Source organism: Triplophysa dalaica, chromosome 22, assembly GCF_015846415.1.
Source record: "Triplophysa dalaica isolate WHDGS20190420 chromosome 22, ASM1584641v1, whole genome shotgun sequence".
In the NCBI taxonomy this organism is placed as follows: domain Eukaryota; kingdom Metazoa; phylum Chordata; class Actinopteri; order Cypriniformes; family Nemacheilidae; genus Triplophysa; species Triplophysa dalaica.
In genome coordinates, this window is record NC_079563.1 from 13507403 (window position 1) to 13525237 (window position 17835).

General features: G+C 37.0%; 1 protein-coding gene across 3 annotated transcripts in view; it reads left to right on the plus strand.

Annotated features, from left to right (window-relative positions):
- ntm (neurotrimin) overlaps window positions 1-15860 on the plus strand; it is a 215159-nt gene extending 199299 nt beyond the window's left edge. For 2 of the 3 annotated variants that reach the window (XM_056736263.1, XM_056736262.1), the window contains 5 exons: window positions 7547-7678; window positions 7902-8022; window positions 8960-9111; window positions 10585-10620; window positions 13829-15860. In XM_056736263.1, coding sequence (XP_056592241.1) covers window positions 7547-7678; window positions 7902-8022; window positions 8960-9111; window positions 10585-10620; window positions 13829-13929 — 542 coding nt within the window. In that variant the 3' untranslated portion in view covers window positions 13930-15860. The remainder of the gene's footprint in view (window positions 1-7546; window positions 7679-7901; window positions 8023-8959; window positions 9112-10584; window positions 10621-13828) is intronic. The other variant, XM_056736264.1, reaches the window with a different exon arrangement.
- The last annotated feature ends 1975 nt before the right edge of the window (window positions 15861-17835 follow it).

Genomic DNA, 17835 nt, shown 5'->3' on the forward strand with positions numbered 1-17835 from the left:
CAGTCGTAAAAGCTTTCCATGATCTTCTAAGAGTTGGCAACCGAGAATCTTGATGGTGCCGGAATCAGTCGGAAGCGATCCAAACAATGTGCGAAACGTAATTAAACCGCAGACCCCCCGTGAAAAGCTCTTAATATCTCGATAGCACCCGGATTTGTTGTCTTGTCTGCGTTTTCAGATTTCGAATTCGACAGACAGAGCGCTGACGTAAAGCACAGCTGCTCCCCTGAGCGTTTACCGCACTATAGTCGTCGAGATTTACTGCAGCGTTTCCACATTGTCTCAATAAAGGCCTGAAATAAGTCTGCCAGTCACACTTAGTTGTGTAAGTACACATCTCCCACCTTTAAATGGCACTTCACTCAAAGCTTTAGATCTTATTCTTCCGACTCTCTAAATAAACCAAGGGATTTGGTGATCCTGCAGTCTGACGTCGCCCGCGTGTAACTCTTTTCTAGATTAAGATCATATCGAGCGTATTTCTTATCTAGAGCTCAGTCTGAAGCAGCTGAGGCCCGTCAGATGGTTTTATTAAAGGAAAAAAACTATATTTTTGGTGTTAAATACAGTAAATTACCTTTTGTTTAGTAGTAATTTAACCAAAGTAACTTAGAGTAGGAAGAACTTGTTTAATACATTTCTAAATGTTTCTAGAGCTACAGTCATACTGTCCGAAAGCAGAATAAAAACTTTTTTTTATATCAATATTTTCACATTGTCTTTTTTACATTGGCATGGTATGTGTTTTGGGGTTGCTTTAAATACATTCAAATAAAAATTTGGATTAGGTGCTGTAAATGGATTTGGATATGGAGGATCATAAAAATGTGATTTTGTTCTAAATCTCCAAATGGACAGCTTTGCTTTCATGTTTTACGCTTGCCAGCGACTGGATAAGCTCAGATCGAACAAATGAATTGGAAAGTGCACATCTATAGATGTTCTGTAGAAAAATGCGTGTTCGATGTGTGTATTGGCCCATAATGGGTCAGGTTTGATGGTCTGGGGTTATTATGGATGCCTGAGCATTGGGGCATCTTGTCCAAATTCATGAAATCATGAAGGAGCAACCTTCACAGTCTGACAAATCAGCCATTCTTCTTGGATAGCTGAGGATTCATGTTTAAATAAGATGGTGACCTGGTAACTATTTAGAGCAGTTTGGACAGTCGAGTCTTTTGATCATCACTAAGCCAACTTCTCAATGGGAAACTGAAAGGCAAGCGATGCAAGCAACATGGGAAAGCTTGTAATTTTCTTTCTGGATGAAATATTTCAGCGTACTCATTCATGCAGAGGCCGCTGGATATTGTAGGATGCCCAGAATATGCCAACTAGTACAAGGCGTCCAAGGTGGATATTTTGAGGAAGATGAATTCTGTTAAATAAGGATATACTTCAAAATTTCAATATCAAACTTTGTTATTAATTGTTAAATAAATGGACTAAAAACAACAGATACTGTAAAACCAGATGGTTTTGTGGTCATTGCTGGTCAGGCTAATACAGTGTGATGGTTTAAGATTGTTTTAGGAGCTTGATCAGCTTAAACCAGACCTGCAAACCAACTTATTGCATTTGAACTATTGTTTTTGTAGCTGTGAGAAATGAAAGCAATGCTCTAGTTCGAATAGCATTCGGTGTATGTGTTTTACCCAGAAACCCTTATGTTGCCCTTCCACTTTAGTGATTTATGCTGCACCTCCGAAGATTCAGAAAAGTTTCGGATATTTGCTTGGGATACACTTATTAATGCATTTTTTCATTTTCTTTGTTCCCGTTTTTGCACAGAAGATTATTAGCTGGCCCTGAGGGCACAGGTGAGAAAAAGTTTTCTCTCTAGCGGTATCGAAGATTAAAATAGTGTCCAACTTTTAAGGGCATAAAACTGCGGTATCATTTGTGTTTGAATATTAAAAATGAGTCATAGCCTACTGTTGTATATCCTGGCTGTTTTCCTCTCTAGATATTTGGGTTTAACAGCGTGGCTCTGAAAATGTTCTGTAAACCGTAGAAGCATCAATATTTGTTTATGCTATAATCCTTTCATGAATTGTATGTATTTTATGCATTCATCTTTCAGCCTGGATATTTGAATAACAGCCAATATTTTGCCTTCCACACTGAACATAACATTTATATTTAAAAAGGAATTATCAACCCGGGATATTAATGTTATTATCCCCTGAGTCTGTCTAATAGACATATTACACACTTGAATGAAATCTGATGGGCTGTGCGCCGTTTCTCTTTCATGTGATCTGAGCAAAAGCCTTCGGTGGGAAGACTTGTTTACTTATTTTTCAATTCTCAAAGAAGCATATTCTCAGAATCCCTTATTTTCTCTCTCCGTGTAAAATCCAGCAGGCTGGAGATCAGAGAAAGCCTGTTTGTGTTGCATTGTGGGTATAGGAGGAGCGAGCGTGTGTTGTTTTACCGTCGGGTCAATAATATCGCCATTTTATTATCGCTACTATTTAATCGACTTGAATAAACATTGTTTTTAATGAACGTGTGGGTCCCAGGAGCCATCGCTACTACATTAGTCAGAATTAGAGTTTTGGTTCAGTGCGAAACACATTGAGAGGAACACAATGCTTGAGGTTTTTTTTGAGCTTTGATTGTATTAATCCTGTTTATAAGCGTCTACGTAATGAGGCTGCAATGTGTGTTTGCTCTCGACAACTAATTTCAGAAACCAAATGATCCGATTAGCCGCGGCGCTAACTGTTAAAACAGTTCTACCCCGCCAATCTCTCTTTCTCCCGCCCTTCCCGCTTTGCACCGTGCTGACTCCAGTTATTTTGGTGAAATGAATACATTTGGAGTGGGGTTGGAGATTGATAACACACTAGCTCTGAGTGTTTCTGAACAATAGCTTCGGGGGTTTAAACAGACAAGGTTCAAGGATATATACAGTATTTCTATGTGGAATTGGAGTGCTCCATGCTAATGTCCGCCGCTGTTTTTTTTTTTTCATTCGTTTTAGTCAGGATCATGTTGTGTGTCTATCAAACCGAATACGCCATTATCTCATCACTATCGTCCCCGTGCACACACACGAAAGCATATTTCGACATTAGTAACAGATGTGGCTATCACTTCTCATTTTTAACTCGCACAAAGCACTGAAGGCCCCAAAGATATTTGATGTCTGAATCAAAGCTAGCCTGTCAAAGTGAATTATCTTTACAGACACGAATATCAGTTGAATAAAGCCAATACATATCTTTGAGGCATATGTGTGACTCATACTATCTGTTTGTTTTTCTTCAAGTAGACTATACATGTAAGGTTTCCTTGAGAGATGCAAAATATGTGGTTTTTAAGTCAGTTCACAGATCTGCCGTTTAAACAATGAATTGTAACATCAAGGAATTTATTTACTTAACTGACGCCATATTGAAACAGAGGGAGTGAAGCACTTTTGTACATTCATACTTGAGGTATAAATGTTATCACGATTTATCTTCATATACTGTATAGGCTATGCTTAATGTGTGTGATTTTAAAACAGACTAACTAGGCTAACTATGTCTTCAAAGGTGTATAAAGACCTAACATTATGACAGTTTCCAGCCTTATGTTTTTGCCCCCTTTAGCAGTGTTTACTGTGACTTCTTCTATTAATGCGCGTGGATAAATGTTGCCGGTACAGCCCGGCGAACATGTGGTTTTGCTTTGGTTTTGCAGTTCATCTGCCGGCAGAAAACAGCAGAACATTCAACTGACCGAACAAAACGCCTTTCCAAAACTCTGTCACTATTACTGACTGCCTGGGCATATTAACATGAACGTAGTTTGTCTTTAAATATTCGCATAGTTTGTTGCAGATGGACATTTGTGCTGCATGATTCCCTAAAAGTTACATTGAAGTTTCATCAGCAGAAAGTGTGTAAATGAGAACGGCTTTTTGCTGCAAAAAATGAAGCACTGTATCTAACAGGTACGAAAGGTTAATGCAAGTACGACTTCTAGATGATGCCATGAATTTGATGATTAGCATATAAAGAGTTGATTTGCAAAATAAATACTTTTTAATAAGAGTTAAAAACATTTTTTTGTGCACTTGTGCAAAAACATGATAAAAATACTATAAAACTGATGTATCTGTTTTTGCAAATAAATTCTTTAAATAGAGTTGATTTGTTAATTAAAGTTGTCTTTAATGTTTATTAAAAGAAAGTTTTGTAATAACAACTATACCAGACCTTTGACGTTGACAAGAATTCAGATTCGGACCTTCGAATATAAACTTTGAGAACACGCGTTTTCATTTGCCATGACCATATAAAACCAGTTTCAGTTTATTTCACTTTTAAAGCACACATAAATACAACTATTGTCGCCCAAGGTGCCGTACAAAAACAAAGTAAAACAAATAAAAACCAAAAAGAGTTACAAAGATACATGCAAAATTAAACCAAAAATACAGAGCCACCCCTCAATACCCAGTAGAATTAAAAGCCTGAGATAATAAATGCATTTTTAAGCGAGTTTAAAAAGTAAATGTAGTTGGAGCTGCTCTAATATACAGCGGTCAAGAATTCCACAGTCTAGGTCCAACTACCTAAAAGGCCCAGTCACCCCTAGACTTTAATGTAGACAAGGGACAGTTAGAAGCAGCTGATCAGAAGATCTAAGGGGTGGCTAATTTAAAAACGGCCCTGCCCATGACTAACCCAACAGTCTATTTTTATGTATTATATAAGAACATACAAAATGGGCAGTGGAACAGCACCCAAGAAGCCGATTGAATCGAGTGTTTCATTCGCATGCAGAACAGAAGTGAGACCCTCAATTCACCTCAGGTGTCTCTGTAATGATGTTCCAGCCCCGGTGCTCGGGAGGGATCAGACAGAGGACCTGTCCCTCTTAAGATGACACGTTCAGCTGTGCCTGGATTGATTCAGCACCTTCCCAACTCAGCTTCTATTTTCTCCAGGGCTTTGAGCTTGTGTGTGTGTGTGTTCTGCTCTCTGAATTGCTGCAGTACTTTACAGCCTCATAGAGTTGAGCTACACCAGGCTGAGTTCAGCTATAGGGTTAAAATGTAAAGACAGGACATTCTGGTTTACAATTTAAGTTTAGTTAGGGATTAGGTTTGTAGGACAGAAGAAATACTTTTGACTCTGTATGCAGTTTTGTTCAGCCACTAATTGAGAAAGCGATTGTTTTATTAACATGAAAAGCAAACGGTCAAACTTTTGTATTGAAACACCGTGTAAGGGTGGAGTTTATCTGAAATAGCAGATACCACACTCATAGACTGCTGAGGAGAAGTGTCTTTCAAATAAATCACTAAGGATAATATCAGTAAACAAGATAACGTTTTTAAATGTGGACTCTTTTTTCCAGCTCATGAATGCTAAAACATTATCAGTATTTAAATGTACATTTCTGGCTAATTTCTGAATTTGGCTCTTTCTTATGTGTCCTTTCATGGCTGTTTTTCCTCCGGTTTCTTTGCAAATCATAAAGCAACAGCAGGTCATCTACATCCATCTTTGGGACTGTGAAACTGCAGCGCTCAAGCTTAGAATATACAGTAAATAATGTTATGGTCCATTTTTGTAGACACCAGTATACAGTAATGGACAAAAATTATACTAAACTTTGGACAGTTGACTCACTTTGTTTACATATTTTATTAAGATGCATATCATGAATTAAAAAAATATATTTTTGTTTATTAAAGACGTGCTCGGAAAACTGTATAAACTGAAGCTCTCTTCGGGGAAAAAATGAAGGACCCCCGGCAAAAAAATGATACACAAAACATGAGCGAAGTTTATAAAGACATGACTACAAAATATAACAACGAGAGAGGATCAACATATATTAATAACAGATCAAATTGTAGTCAGCGCATCCTTTATTTTCTGTGATCTTTTCTATTTTTTGTATATTTGAATAAAACTCATTTATATTAAAAGTAATATGTTATTCCAAATTTTTTCTCAGACACAACCCAAGGGACTACCAGTTGAACTGCAGGAAGACCCTTGTACATTTTTCGCTCAGGAGGCACTTCATTTTAACTTGTGATACTGTACATCTGCAGATCAAGACATAGGCGTAGAATTGACTGACACTTACAATGCCATCAGGCACCATGAATATACAAAAGCAGCTGCATTATATAAGAAATGCCATTCGCTTTGACACAATCCTCCATGGCAACCGTGAAACCCTGAGCCCCGACGTCCCATTTTGTCAATCTCTGCGTTGATGGAAGGTTTGCGAAGCACCTGATGCCAAAGCATCACATTTCCTTTCTGTTGAACTGTGTATCAAATACTGTCAGTGTAGTTGTCATACAGCTTAGCCAATCCTTTACAATGCCAACCGCCTGCGCCTTCTTTGAGAAACATCAAACATTTGAAGAGGTTTTTAATTCGTTTTCTCTTTCTCAAGGTTTGGTTTTAATTGGGCTCTGTCTAAAGTGTGAGAGCGTTTTAACAGTGAAACAACAAAATGACACTTTACATGACCCAATTTGAGCACATTTTACAGCGATGCTCTTCAGTTCAATGAGGTTTGTACCATGTTGATGTATAATGAGCTTCTGTCTCCAGAGTGCACTGTTGACACTCTTTATCAGGTTAAAGAAACTGCCTCTTCCTCTCTTGTTAACAGCCCATCCCAGGTGTGAGACATTGTCTTTCAGGACGTTGTTAAGTGAATACGGTGTGTTATTTTGCTGTCAGAAACTACATCGGGAACATTATTTATTTATTTAAGTCAAGCGCGTGCAACTCCTCGACGTTGAGAACTGCATCACAAGGACTCTTTTTCTCCAGCGCTTTTCCCCAGTCTGGAGTCGGCAAACATGAAAAGCCTCCGTACGGTTTAGCGGTTTGACTCCGGTGTGCATGCAAATACTTCAAAGCTGCGGTGCGTAGAGTCAAATTCGAATGGAATTTCATATCTCTGGCGTCGTCGGCTCTCACAATAGGGAACAGATGACTATAAATACATCAGAGCACTGAATATTTCACGGAAGATGAAGTTTGCATTTGTAAAAAGGGCCATCAGCATACTCTACAGTGTTTCTTAAAGGAAAAGTTCACCCAAAACAGAATATTCTGTTTTTATTTACGCACCCTCAAGTTGTTTCAAATCTGTATAAAATTTCTTTGTTCTCTTGAACACAAAAGATGTTTTGAAGAATTTGGAAAGCAAACCATTCCGGGGCACTTATGCACTTTCTCCTACTGCACACAGAACAAAACGGCGTAGCTCATCATTCATAATGAAGTGTTTACAAAAACAAATAAAAAGACAAAAATGAGCGGATGTGTACATGTTTGATCAACCATTGAGTTAATGACTGATTTCAGAATAGTAATGGTGTTCAGGGATCACTAAAAGGATGCTGATGTCCTGGATGAATGATGGTGAGCGACTTGTTCTTATGAATCTTCTGATATCACCCGCATATCCTCAGATGTGTTTTTGTCTAAAGTGTGCTAGGCGGACCTGAGGAGAGTGTCAGCTTTACAACATACTGCTAAACCGTATTACTTTCATTTATCTTTATCAGATGACAGCCTGAGCTCAGACACAGAGGTTCTGGAGATTCCCTTTATCACCAGACAGAGAGCGGGAACCTACGAGTGCTCGGCCGCCAACGACATCGCTGTGGACGTGCAGACGGTCGAGCTCACTGTCAACTGTAAGAGCACAACTCAAAAGCTTTAATGTCTAGAAATTCTATTGTTTTGTAACCATCAGTTCACGCATTTGTACACTTTAAAAAATGCTGTTATTTTTAATCCAGCGTTGGGTTAAGGAAACCCAGCGTTTTTAGAGTGATATGCATGCTATTTATTGTTTGTTATATCTTATTTTTCTTGGCGTGCTCATGAATGATCACTTCTTTGGTTTTGTGTATTCAGACCCTCCCAGCGTTTCAGATGGCAGGGATGTTGGTATGACCCTGGGTCAGCGGGGTGTCCTGCTGTGTGAGGCAGATGCTGTACCTCAGGCAGATATTGAGTGGTACAGGGATGACAGGAGGTATGACATCACTTTAGGAAATTCTGATACGTCTGTTTATATCTTTGGTATGAAAGGTGAATATTAAATTATTTAACAATACTGTATTTTATACTCTATTATTTATAGGAAGTGTTTTCTATAAAACTTTGTTATCTATTAATATCTATAAATATTTGTGTGTTTACAACCAGTCAAGTCTTAATGCCGAACATTTAGGAATAAAAGTAGTGTTATCGAAACAATGAAATAAATAGGGAGATCATATTTTAATGTTTAATATTTAAAACTTGTCTTTTTATAATAAATTTGTGAAAAAATATGAAATTCATACTTTATGACAATTTAAACAAGACGATTAAAAAACATAATTTCACTCAAAGACAATATCATGTAGCCACAGTATTTTGTCTGCAATATTTGAAACAAACTTTTAATAGAAATTCTTATTCATTGTGACATACTTAGTAACTTCAAACTAAATCGTTTTTTTCCACAACAGATGTTGTGGATTGACACAACTTCACTGTACTTCCTGTATCTGTCACATCTATAATATTTGTGTTGCTACAACAATACTGAAAAGGACAAATACATTTCAGCAGTTGTACATGCGTGACATGATGCGCTGTCACATATTTCCTTTTTCTGACAGAGAAACATCTCACGTGCAGACGCCTTTGGCTAAAAAGCGTCTCAATATGTTCTTCTAAATCATCTTTGATGTGAAGAATATGTTGTTGTGACGTTTTATCATAATTAAATGAGCACAGGCACATGTGTGTGTGCCGTTGACAGTAATTCACTCTTGCAGTCGTCTCTTTTAATGCCTGACGCCGTCTCAGTCCGAAATACGAAGATGGCGTCATAATGTAACCTCTAGCTTCAAAGGAGGCTCTGATGGAGCATAAACACGCTGAGCCGTTTCAAGTTTCCCCATTTGCTGACTGTTTCCCAGGATCTTCAATGACTTAGATGGCATTGAGATTGAGGATGCCGGAGCAATTTCAAAGCTGACATTCTTCAACGTGTCAGAGACGGACTACGGCAATTACACTTGTGTTGCCATCAACAAACTCGGCAGTGCCAACACGAGCATCGTCCTGTATGGTGAGTTTTATCATGAGCTGGATTTAATCCACATTGTATAAACCAGTTTAAAGAATGAATAGTGTTTATACAATCTAAATACAGTATATACAGCCGCAGAAATGAAGAGACCATTCCAATGTTCATTTAATCTGCACGTCTAGATGTATTGTGGTCATTCCTGTCTAGTGTCTCTTGAATCTCAACAAAATCAAACCTCAGGAGTGACATCAGGTCATCCAGCAGCAATGTGTAAAACTGACAGCGTGACACATGAAAACTGTGAAATAAATTGAGGTTATCACATAAAAAATATATTTTGAACTATTCTTAAATATGTGTGACCATGGAAAACAAAACCAATCTTTCAATTGTTCGAAACTGAGATTTTTACATAATCTGAAAGTTGAATAAATACGAATTCATTTCTATTGATGTATGAGTTGTTAGAATAGGACAATTTCTGGCTGAGATACCACCGTTTAAAACTTAGGAATTAAAATATTGAGAAAATTGCCTTGTTGTTAATCAGAGGAACTGTGGCATGACAACTACTCACAAAGATAAAGTTATGTATTAAAGGTAGGAAATTTACAAAACAGCTTCATGTAACATGATTATTACTTAATATCCTAATGATTTTTGGACAAAAGAAATCTATAATTTTGACCCATACAATGTATTTTGTCTTTTATTGTTCCCGTGCTTCTCAAGACTAGTTTTGTGATCCAAGGTCACATATGTACAAATAGTACTGGTGTATTGCTTAAAAATGCATACAGACTTGTTCTCTTTGCTGTATTTGAGGTCAGAAAAAGAGCATCTATTCTGTTATTTTGACCTGTTTCTCCAGTTTATTTTCAGCAAATAAATGCAAATAAAAACAATGTTATATTTAAAATTTGGGAGAAATATTGTTCACTTAATGAAACAAAAATGAACATTTTACCTAAATAACAGGCCTACCTATAAATAGTAAATTCAGGAAAACTTTTTGAAATGGTCTCTTAATTTTGTGCTTTAATGGAAGCAAAAAATCACATATGGTATGTCTCAAAAAGGGTCAATGTCAAATTTGCCTATTTAAGTTACCTGAGAAGTGTGATAGTTTATTACATTTTTAATACATTATGAATTGTTCTTTTAACGACACAGTGTTTCACTTTAAATATAATAAAATCATATAAAAATCATATTTTAAAAATCAAAGATTTAATGTTTTTCTTTCCATTGTATTATCACGTAAACTCTGATTTCCGGATCTCAATGTACATCTCATTTTTCACTAAACTTGTTAGAAAAGTTGAAAGAAAACAGAAGAACTATCTTGCTGATAATGTTCAAACAATGCCAGTATGAATTTCCATACGGCAATTTCTGTCTCATGCAGCGATTAATCTTTGAGATTTCCACTTGGCACTATCTCCAAGATTCTACCCCATTTGCTTTTGACTCATGTTTTTCTGTTTACTATGTTTATTTTTTTGCCGATAGAAATAATTGAACCCACTAGTTCGACGCTATTGCAAGGTTAGTACTCTGCATGGGCATGTGGCGGACGGCTCGCCTCCTCAAGCATGTTTCCACGTGTATAATAAGGAAATAAGATGGAAACATGGTTATTTTCACATCAACCGCAACGTGATGGGGAGAAGTAGTTGACACAGCACTCAAGTTTATTGGCGAGCTTGCGGCAAGAAATTTTCCCGATTCGAGCAGGGTAATATAATTGTCTTGCTTGGTCTGACAGAATGTGATTGTCAGATTGTAAATTGGCCACTAGCTATTCCTATTAAGGGGGTTATTAGCTTAAAATTCCATTTTGTAATGTCAATAATATATTTGGCACTTTGACTGACAGTCTCAATTGCTGCTTTAGGAATAGGGGGGTAATGACACGCCGCGTTCTGGCTTCAGTCACTGTGGGTTGATGAATGACTCTCTGTTTTCTGTATCCTGAACATGTTTCTTTTTTGTCTGTCACTTTATCCTATCTAACCCTCCTGCACCATGGCATGGCTTCATTTTGTCAATGCATTCATTCATCTGCTGTTTGTAAGTACTCGTTTGCATCTCATGTCATTTGATGTTATGTGGAACTGTGGGTGCTTTGCAAAGTTTGAGATGTAACATGGTTAAAGTAGACTACATGTAAGTGCTATGATATATGAATATAGTGGTCAAATGGTACCATGCTATTGGATACAGTAACCATTGTGTGTCAAAGTAGTTTTTTTTACATTTTCAGACTTGCAGACATGTACTAATCTGCTATCCATCTTTTATAAGAATCATATAAATGTGCCAGCACGTTTCAAAATTTCAAAATTATGAAATTAACCCACTGTTTCCCCAAAAACACATAAATACTTTTCCCTCTTACATTGTACTCATTGGGCTTTCATACCAAACATCTCAAAGCGTCTTTTCATTTTGTCAATACGTGTGTTGCTAGGGTCACACCCACAGAAATCCTAACCACACATACTTTTAACGGTTGTCACTGATTTGCTTTGTGTTGAGTTTAGTGTTTAATCTCTTCCAATATAGAATTTACAGTATGTCATCCAACTTGAGGTTCGTCTCCACCTTCAAGCCTAAAAAGTGTGGGATTGGTTACCATGTCCTCTCCCAAGAGCCATTAATTGCATTGAATTTGATTGTGAGAACCTCACATTAGTATAATTACACTTGTGCAGGATTTACTCTAAGCTGTGGCTGCAGAATAATTGGATCGCTGTCCCTAAAGAAAGACCACTGAACTTCCCTAAATCCAGGGGAAATTAGACTTCATTCTGTGAGTCCCATCAAAAGGGAAAGTTTTATAGACACCCTCGCTAATGCCGTGACGTAACGTTTGTTTTGCTTGGACTGAAACTCGGGTCTCTCGGACGGTGACGTCTTTAAGTTGAATGAATAAACAAATGAGGTACTTTGAATTGAATCTGCTCTGTGTTTCTGTATTACTTTGATAAGTGCCTTGTCTTGAGTTTGGAATATGATGTAACTACAGCTTAAAAATGACTGTCAGTTACAGGCCACATGCAATAGTATATTATATATGAAGTATTCATAATTCAGTTCAATGCAATTTAATTTTACCTGCCAGTTAAGAGACCAAAACTACTTGCTGACAGGTTAAAAATAACTAGCCTTAAATAGAGTATTTCATTTAAACTAGAGATGCACCGATATATCGGTCAATAATCGGTATCGGTCGATGAAAGCAACTTTTTGGCTATTGGCCGATGGTTTTAAAACATCCAATGATCAGGGCCTGACAACATATCCTGTCAATCAAAAGAGGACAGGGAAATGCATTGAATTTGTATGTAGAAAATTTTAAGAATCAACCAAAAAATCAATTTCTTTCTTTACATTTTGGGCTTGGAAATGTTCTTGACAGGTTTTGTGAGATTCACATACATACTAATATATCAATAGCTTAATCTTTTTAACATTCGGCATCCTAATCAGAATGAGTTGAATGGCTTTCACGAGTCCAGCTTTCTCGTTTCATACTGTTAAATGTTTGCTGTGACAGCCACACACTGCATCAGTTCATTTGTGTACGTGGCGCGTCTAGCACCTCTTTGTATAATCCGGTTACTTTGCACATTCAGTGATTAGGTCATTTATAAGCAACAGTAATTACTCCTGACCTCAGAAAGTGAACAGTCAAAGATGTGCTGTACAGTAGGGTTATAACGGTGCAAGTGTAGAAAGAGAATCTGCTGGATTGAAATGAGAAGAGCAGATGCTTGTGTTATACCAATGTGACCATTAAAGACCCTCGATTAGACACTAATCTGCTGAGCTGGCCGCTCTTTTCCCAGTTACGTGAACAACTGAAGAGCAGAAACCCTGCCAGAAACACTCTGACATCTAGATTGACTTAACGGATAAATTCTAAGGCGGAAACGGCTAATCTAGATCAAAATGTTTGTGCAATAGCGCCGATGGGAGAGTATTTGGTGAGCTCTGTGAATTTCGCCCTGTTTATTGGCTGCACTGGGAGTAGAAGAGGGTTTTTGTTGTACTGCATGTGCTGTCTCTCTGTTGTGTGTTGTGTTATATAATCTCCCTTGTAGTGACCTCATCCGATTTAAAGCAAATGGCTTTTGAAAACAATGAATTGTGGGAAGGTTTGTGATGGCCGAACTATTAAAACATCCCAACAAACTTATCAACCAATACAAGTGCTATAAAAACTAACATAGACATAATTTATTTAAGATATATTGTATATGTAATTCTATAAGATGTGTTTTTATACTATTGACTTTCATTAAAATGTAAAACATTTGGTACTATGTACTTTTTGTGACCATGTTAAACGCAAAACTTTGTTTTGTCAAAAACATGAGTTTTAGGAACTCAAGGTCCCTTAAGAATTTGGCATTAAGATGGTTGGCCTGTGCTATTCTATTATGTTCTATTCTATTCCATTCCATTCAAACAATATTCTTTTTTATTGTACCTTTTTATACGTTATGTAATTAATATTATATTATAATGTTATCAATTACCTTAAATATCTCCAATATCATGTACATTGTATCAGATGTTTGTTGAAGAAACCTAACATAAAGCTAGAAAAGGCTGACACTTTCCCATTTAAAATGATAGTCGATGGATCGTAGGAATAGAATGCTTACTTCATGTTAGCAAAACATTTTTTACAGAAGCTTAATTTGATGCATCTAACACATGCATTTGACTCTGTTGAATATCTCAGGACCCGGAGCAGTTCAGGACGGCAACAGCGGGACATCAACAGTGTTCACACCCACTTGTCTACTTCTCATCCTTCTCCTACAACTCCTGCTAAAGTTTTGATGGTGAAGTGGCTTTCTTTGGAGGAAATTTGCGTGACATCGCTTGTCATTCACATCTGGAGTCTCGAATCATGCATGGGTTACCAAAAATGCCCGCAGAGTGCATGGGGTACCCAAGCACATCCATTTAATAAAAATAATCAAGCTTTTTTAGGTCATTCTAGAGTTTAAAACGTAACTGCTTCTTATCACACTGTTTCGCCCCGGAGAATGCAGTTTTGTATTCACTAAAAACAAAGTACAGAGAGGCATGTCTAATCTTAAATATTTCATTTATTTTTGTGATTGTCACTTTAATTTGACTCCGTAACCCCTTAAGAACTCATAGAACAACACATAGACGTGTTGATAGGAAAGTCATTATTTCCACTCAAAGGCATGCGATAACAAGGGCATATGTCTCTGTTTTTGGATTGTCGCTTTATTGTATTATAACTGTACAGTCAAATCAAAATAAGCAGCAAAAAGACACAAATACACAGCTCTTTAATGTACTTGTACACAGTATGTAATATACTTTGAGCTCTATTTTAATATTTAACACACAAAAAACTGAAAACAGGATTTTGTGGTACATATCGCTTCGGTTTTCTTTTACTGGGACTATGCAGAACCATTCAAACACTCACTGAAATAATACTTTAAACCACGATGAAATAGACGATGTAGTAAGTTGGAAAAACAGGGCACTTGGTGCTTTTTCCAGGCGCAAAGTTATCAGACCCAACGAGAGTATCCAAAGAATTCCCCCCACACGGTCCTTTCGATTTTGAAGTATTGTATATTTATCTAACAAGTGTGATGACCATGGTTGTCTATTAAAAAATAATATGTTTTTATGTAGATCCTACATAAAAATTTATATTTGAGTTGGTACCAAGTTTTCATGCAGAAAAAATAATCTTTTTGCAGTTTCTCTTTGTAGTTCCTGCTAACATCAATGTATATGCATCTATAACTTGTACAAAGGGAAAATATGCACCGTTGTTTTTACTAAAATTGTGAACCTGTTTAATACATTATGATGCAGCGTTTTATATTTTTGTTATTCCCTGCTTCTGAAGCTGTGTAATTTATTTCTCTCGAGGTGTATCGTGGGTTCTGGGTTAGGTAGATACCAGATGAAATATTACTGCAGTTACTTGTGAAATCTGATGTCTAAATATTGTGTTTTCGGAATAAGATGAGGCTGATCTGCCTGTCATCATCTCTTGACATGAGCGTCCTCATACATCTGTATTTCGACAGCGTGAGATTGGATTTTTAAAAATTTGTCAAACTTATCACAATGTGTGAAGTCACTTCTAATGAGTTGTGTTTTGTTGTAAATTTTGATGAGATATGTGCCCACTTGTCTCACGTTTTTCTTTGAAGATCATACAGAAAACAGTTTGTCATAAGTGCTCTGGATTTAAAGCACAAGATGTATGTAAGTGAAAAGGGTTTGTAATGTCTGCGCAGTTTAATGGGTCTAAGTTATGGATGCTTTCCCTGATGTTGTATTCTTTAGCATTCCAGTCTATTTTTTATGGATGTCGGGACCACAAAACAAAAAGTCTTTATATTCCATTAATGTCAAGCGAAATCCTTCTGATTTTAATGTATAATCTAGAGCTCCATCTAGATCTATACAAATGCACCGTATTTTCTGGAACACAGGAACAACGTTTTTCTGTGCGTGGCCGATTTATATGTCGCACAAAAACTGGCTTTAATTCTTCAGACTCCTTCTCCCAACCTTTACAACATCCAGCCAGGAGAGGTTCACCTTACTCTGCTGTACTCTCATGGTTCCCGGACGAGGAACGAAATAAAATGTATTTTAACTCCTTGTATTGTAAAAAACGATCATTACGTCTTTGTGTTTTCTTTAATGGAGATGGTGTGTTCATATTTAAGACTTACAATAAAAAATGTTCTATCTAAACAGTATGACTGCAGTCTAATTGTAATTCTTAAAGCGTCCTGGTTATACATATTATTATAAATGATATACAAATATATTTTACACGCATGCATAATTACTTGTCATCTGTCCGGTCTGTGTGAGCGGCCATATGGTCTTGAAAACTCAAGGTGATCTTTTGTATATAGTAGTATATCGCAGCTCCATATTTCGTGATTAAATCATTATGATTAGTCACCCTTTGTTTGTCACATATCTAACCAATAAAAAGTGGTTGTCAACTTTGACAACGCACTTTTTAATGATTCAAAAAGAACATTGTTTTTTACATTTCCGGAAAAACAGTGAATTTCAAAAGGACAGTGACGTTATGCACCAATACACCAATGGCTGGAGTCACACCTGCAAACGGCAATTAAACACCAAATCAACTAGGAACCAAACCCTCACAGGCTGATCTATAATTTAAAGCCCCGATGCAAAGAAGCCTTAAGGACGTTTCATCCAGTGTTCTAGTTAAAAAAAGGTGTCGGTCTTATAAGTGTTTTTAAAGGGATTTGACAGACATAGCCTGCGGGAATGATACACATGAGCTCTAAGTGGTGAGGCTGAGAGGAAAGCTGTGATATCCATTCTAAAAGCGAAGAGCCATCTGTGATTGAAGAAGGGCTTTAGTGGAGACTCTTAATTAAAGACTCGTGTTGCACGCCGTCCTTATTTTTCCTTTGATGGTTTGCTGCCGTAACGTCGCTCATTCTGCATACACTGAAAGACAGTGCTATTGAAGGACCAGGTGACAGACGTGACAGGGTGGAAGACAATTAAGATGGTGCTGAGAGGCACGGCTGACAATCTGTGTAAACAATGGGATGAGTTATACTGTACATATCTGAAAACGAAAATGCCAAAACAAATCTTGAACTTTGCTGAATTGTGGGTTTTAAGGTCTAATTGGAGCCTTTGAATATTTTAGTTTCCAAAAATGGTTAGTACGTCACTTTAAAATCAGCTAAAACATATTTTCTATAGACAACTATTAAAGATCTGTTTGACAAATTAAGTATTTTATAGTGTGAAAAAATAATAAAATATTTTATATTAAATGTTTATTTCTGTCCCATTATTTTTGTTTGGCTCATTACACATTGGTGGAAGTCCTTTTCATAATGTAAAGATGGCAGATTCAACACAATCTCACGGGAATTTGTAACTATTTTATGCGGTGGCTATTTGTATGAATTTATACAATCATATTCATATGTTTAAGTACAATTTGATTTCACACCAGTGATGGTGAGGTTAAGGGGTGGGATTAGGGGAGGGGGTTCAGTGGGGCTTATTTAATACCAAGAAACCAGCTCGTAAAATACGCACAAATTTGTGTGACATCAGGTTGGCAGAATTGAAATAATTTCTGTTGAGCTGAATAGGCATGCTAGCATATGACAAACTGCCTTTCATTCATCTGATTCGAAAAGGCATGAGTGGAAAAAAAAGGTTTTTTTGTTCATTGTAATACAGGAAGGTTTTTACAAAATGTCACCCATATAGTAAATGGTCTAAAATCCACGAAACTCATTTCAAATGCATTTAAAAACAGGGAGTAGGGGAGATGCGAACGATTGCGTAGCTTGACCACCTTTTAAAGTTCATCAGACATCAACTCAAATGAGAGAAGCCAACCAACGATCACCTTTTGTTTCCAAAAAATATGCTTGGAGGTACAGGTAGACAATCGCCTCCCTTGAACCAAAAAGGATCCTTTGTTTCTTCCCTTTGTAATCCTTGTGGACCCCTTTATCTAAGTACCCAGTAGTGCCCCCCTGGAGCACGCAATGAGACGTGGGTATTTGGAAAGACAAGTATGTGAATAAATAAGCATTTAAACAGAGCACATTAACTTGACATGACATTTCTTGGCTACAGCATGTTTAGGACCGGAGCCAAACCTTGAATGCATCATCAATAGAAGATTGCAAGAAAAATGGAGTAATGAGGTAA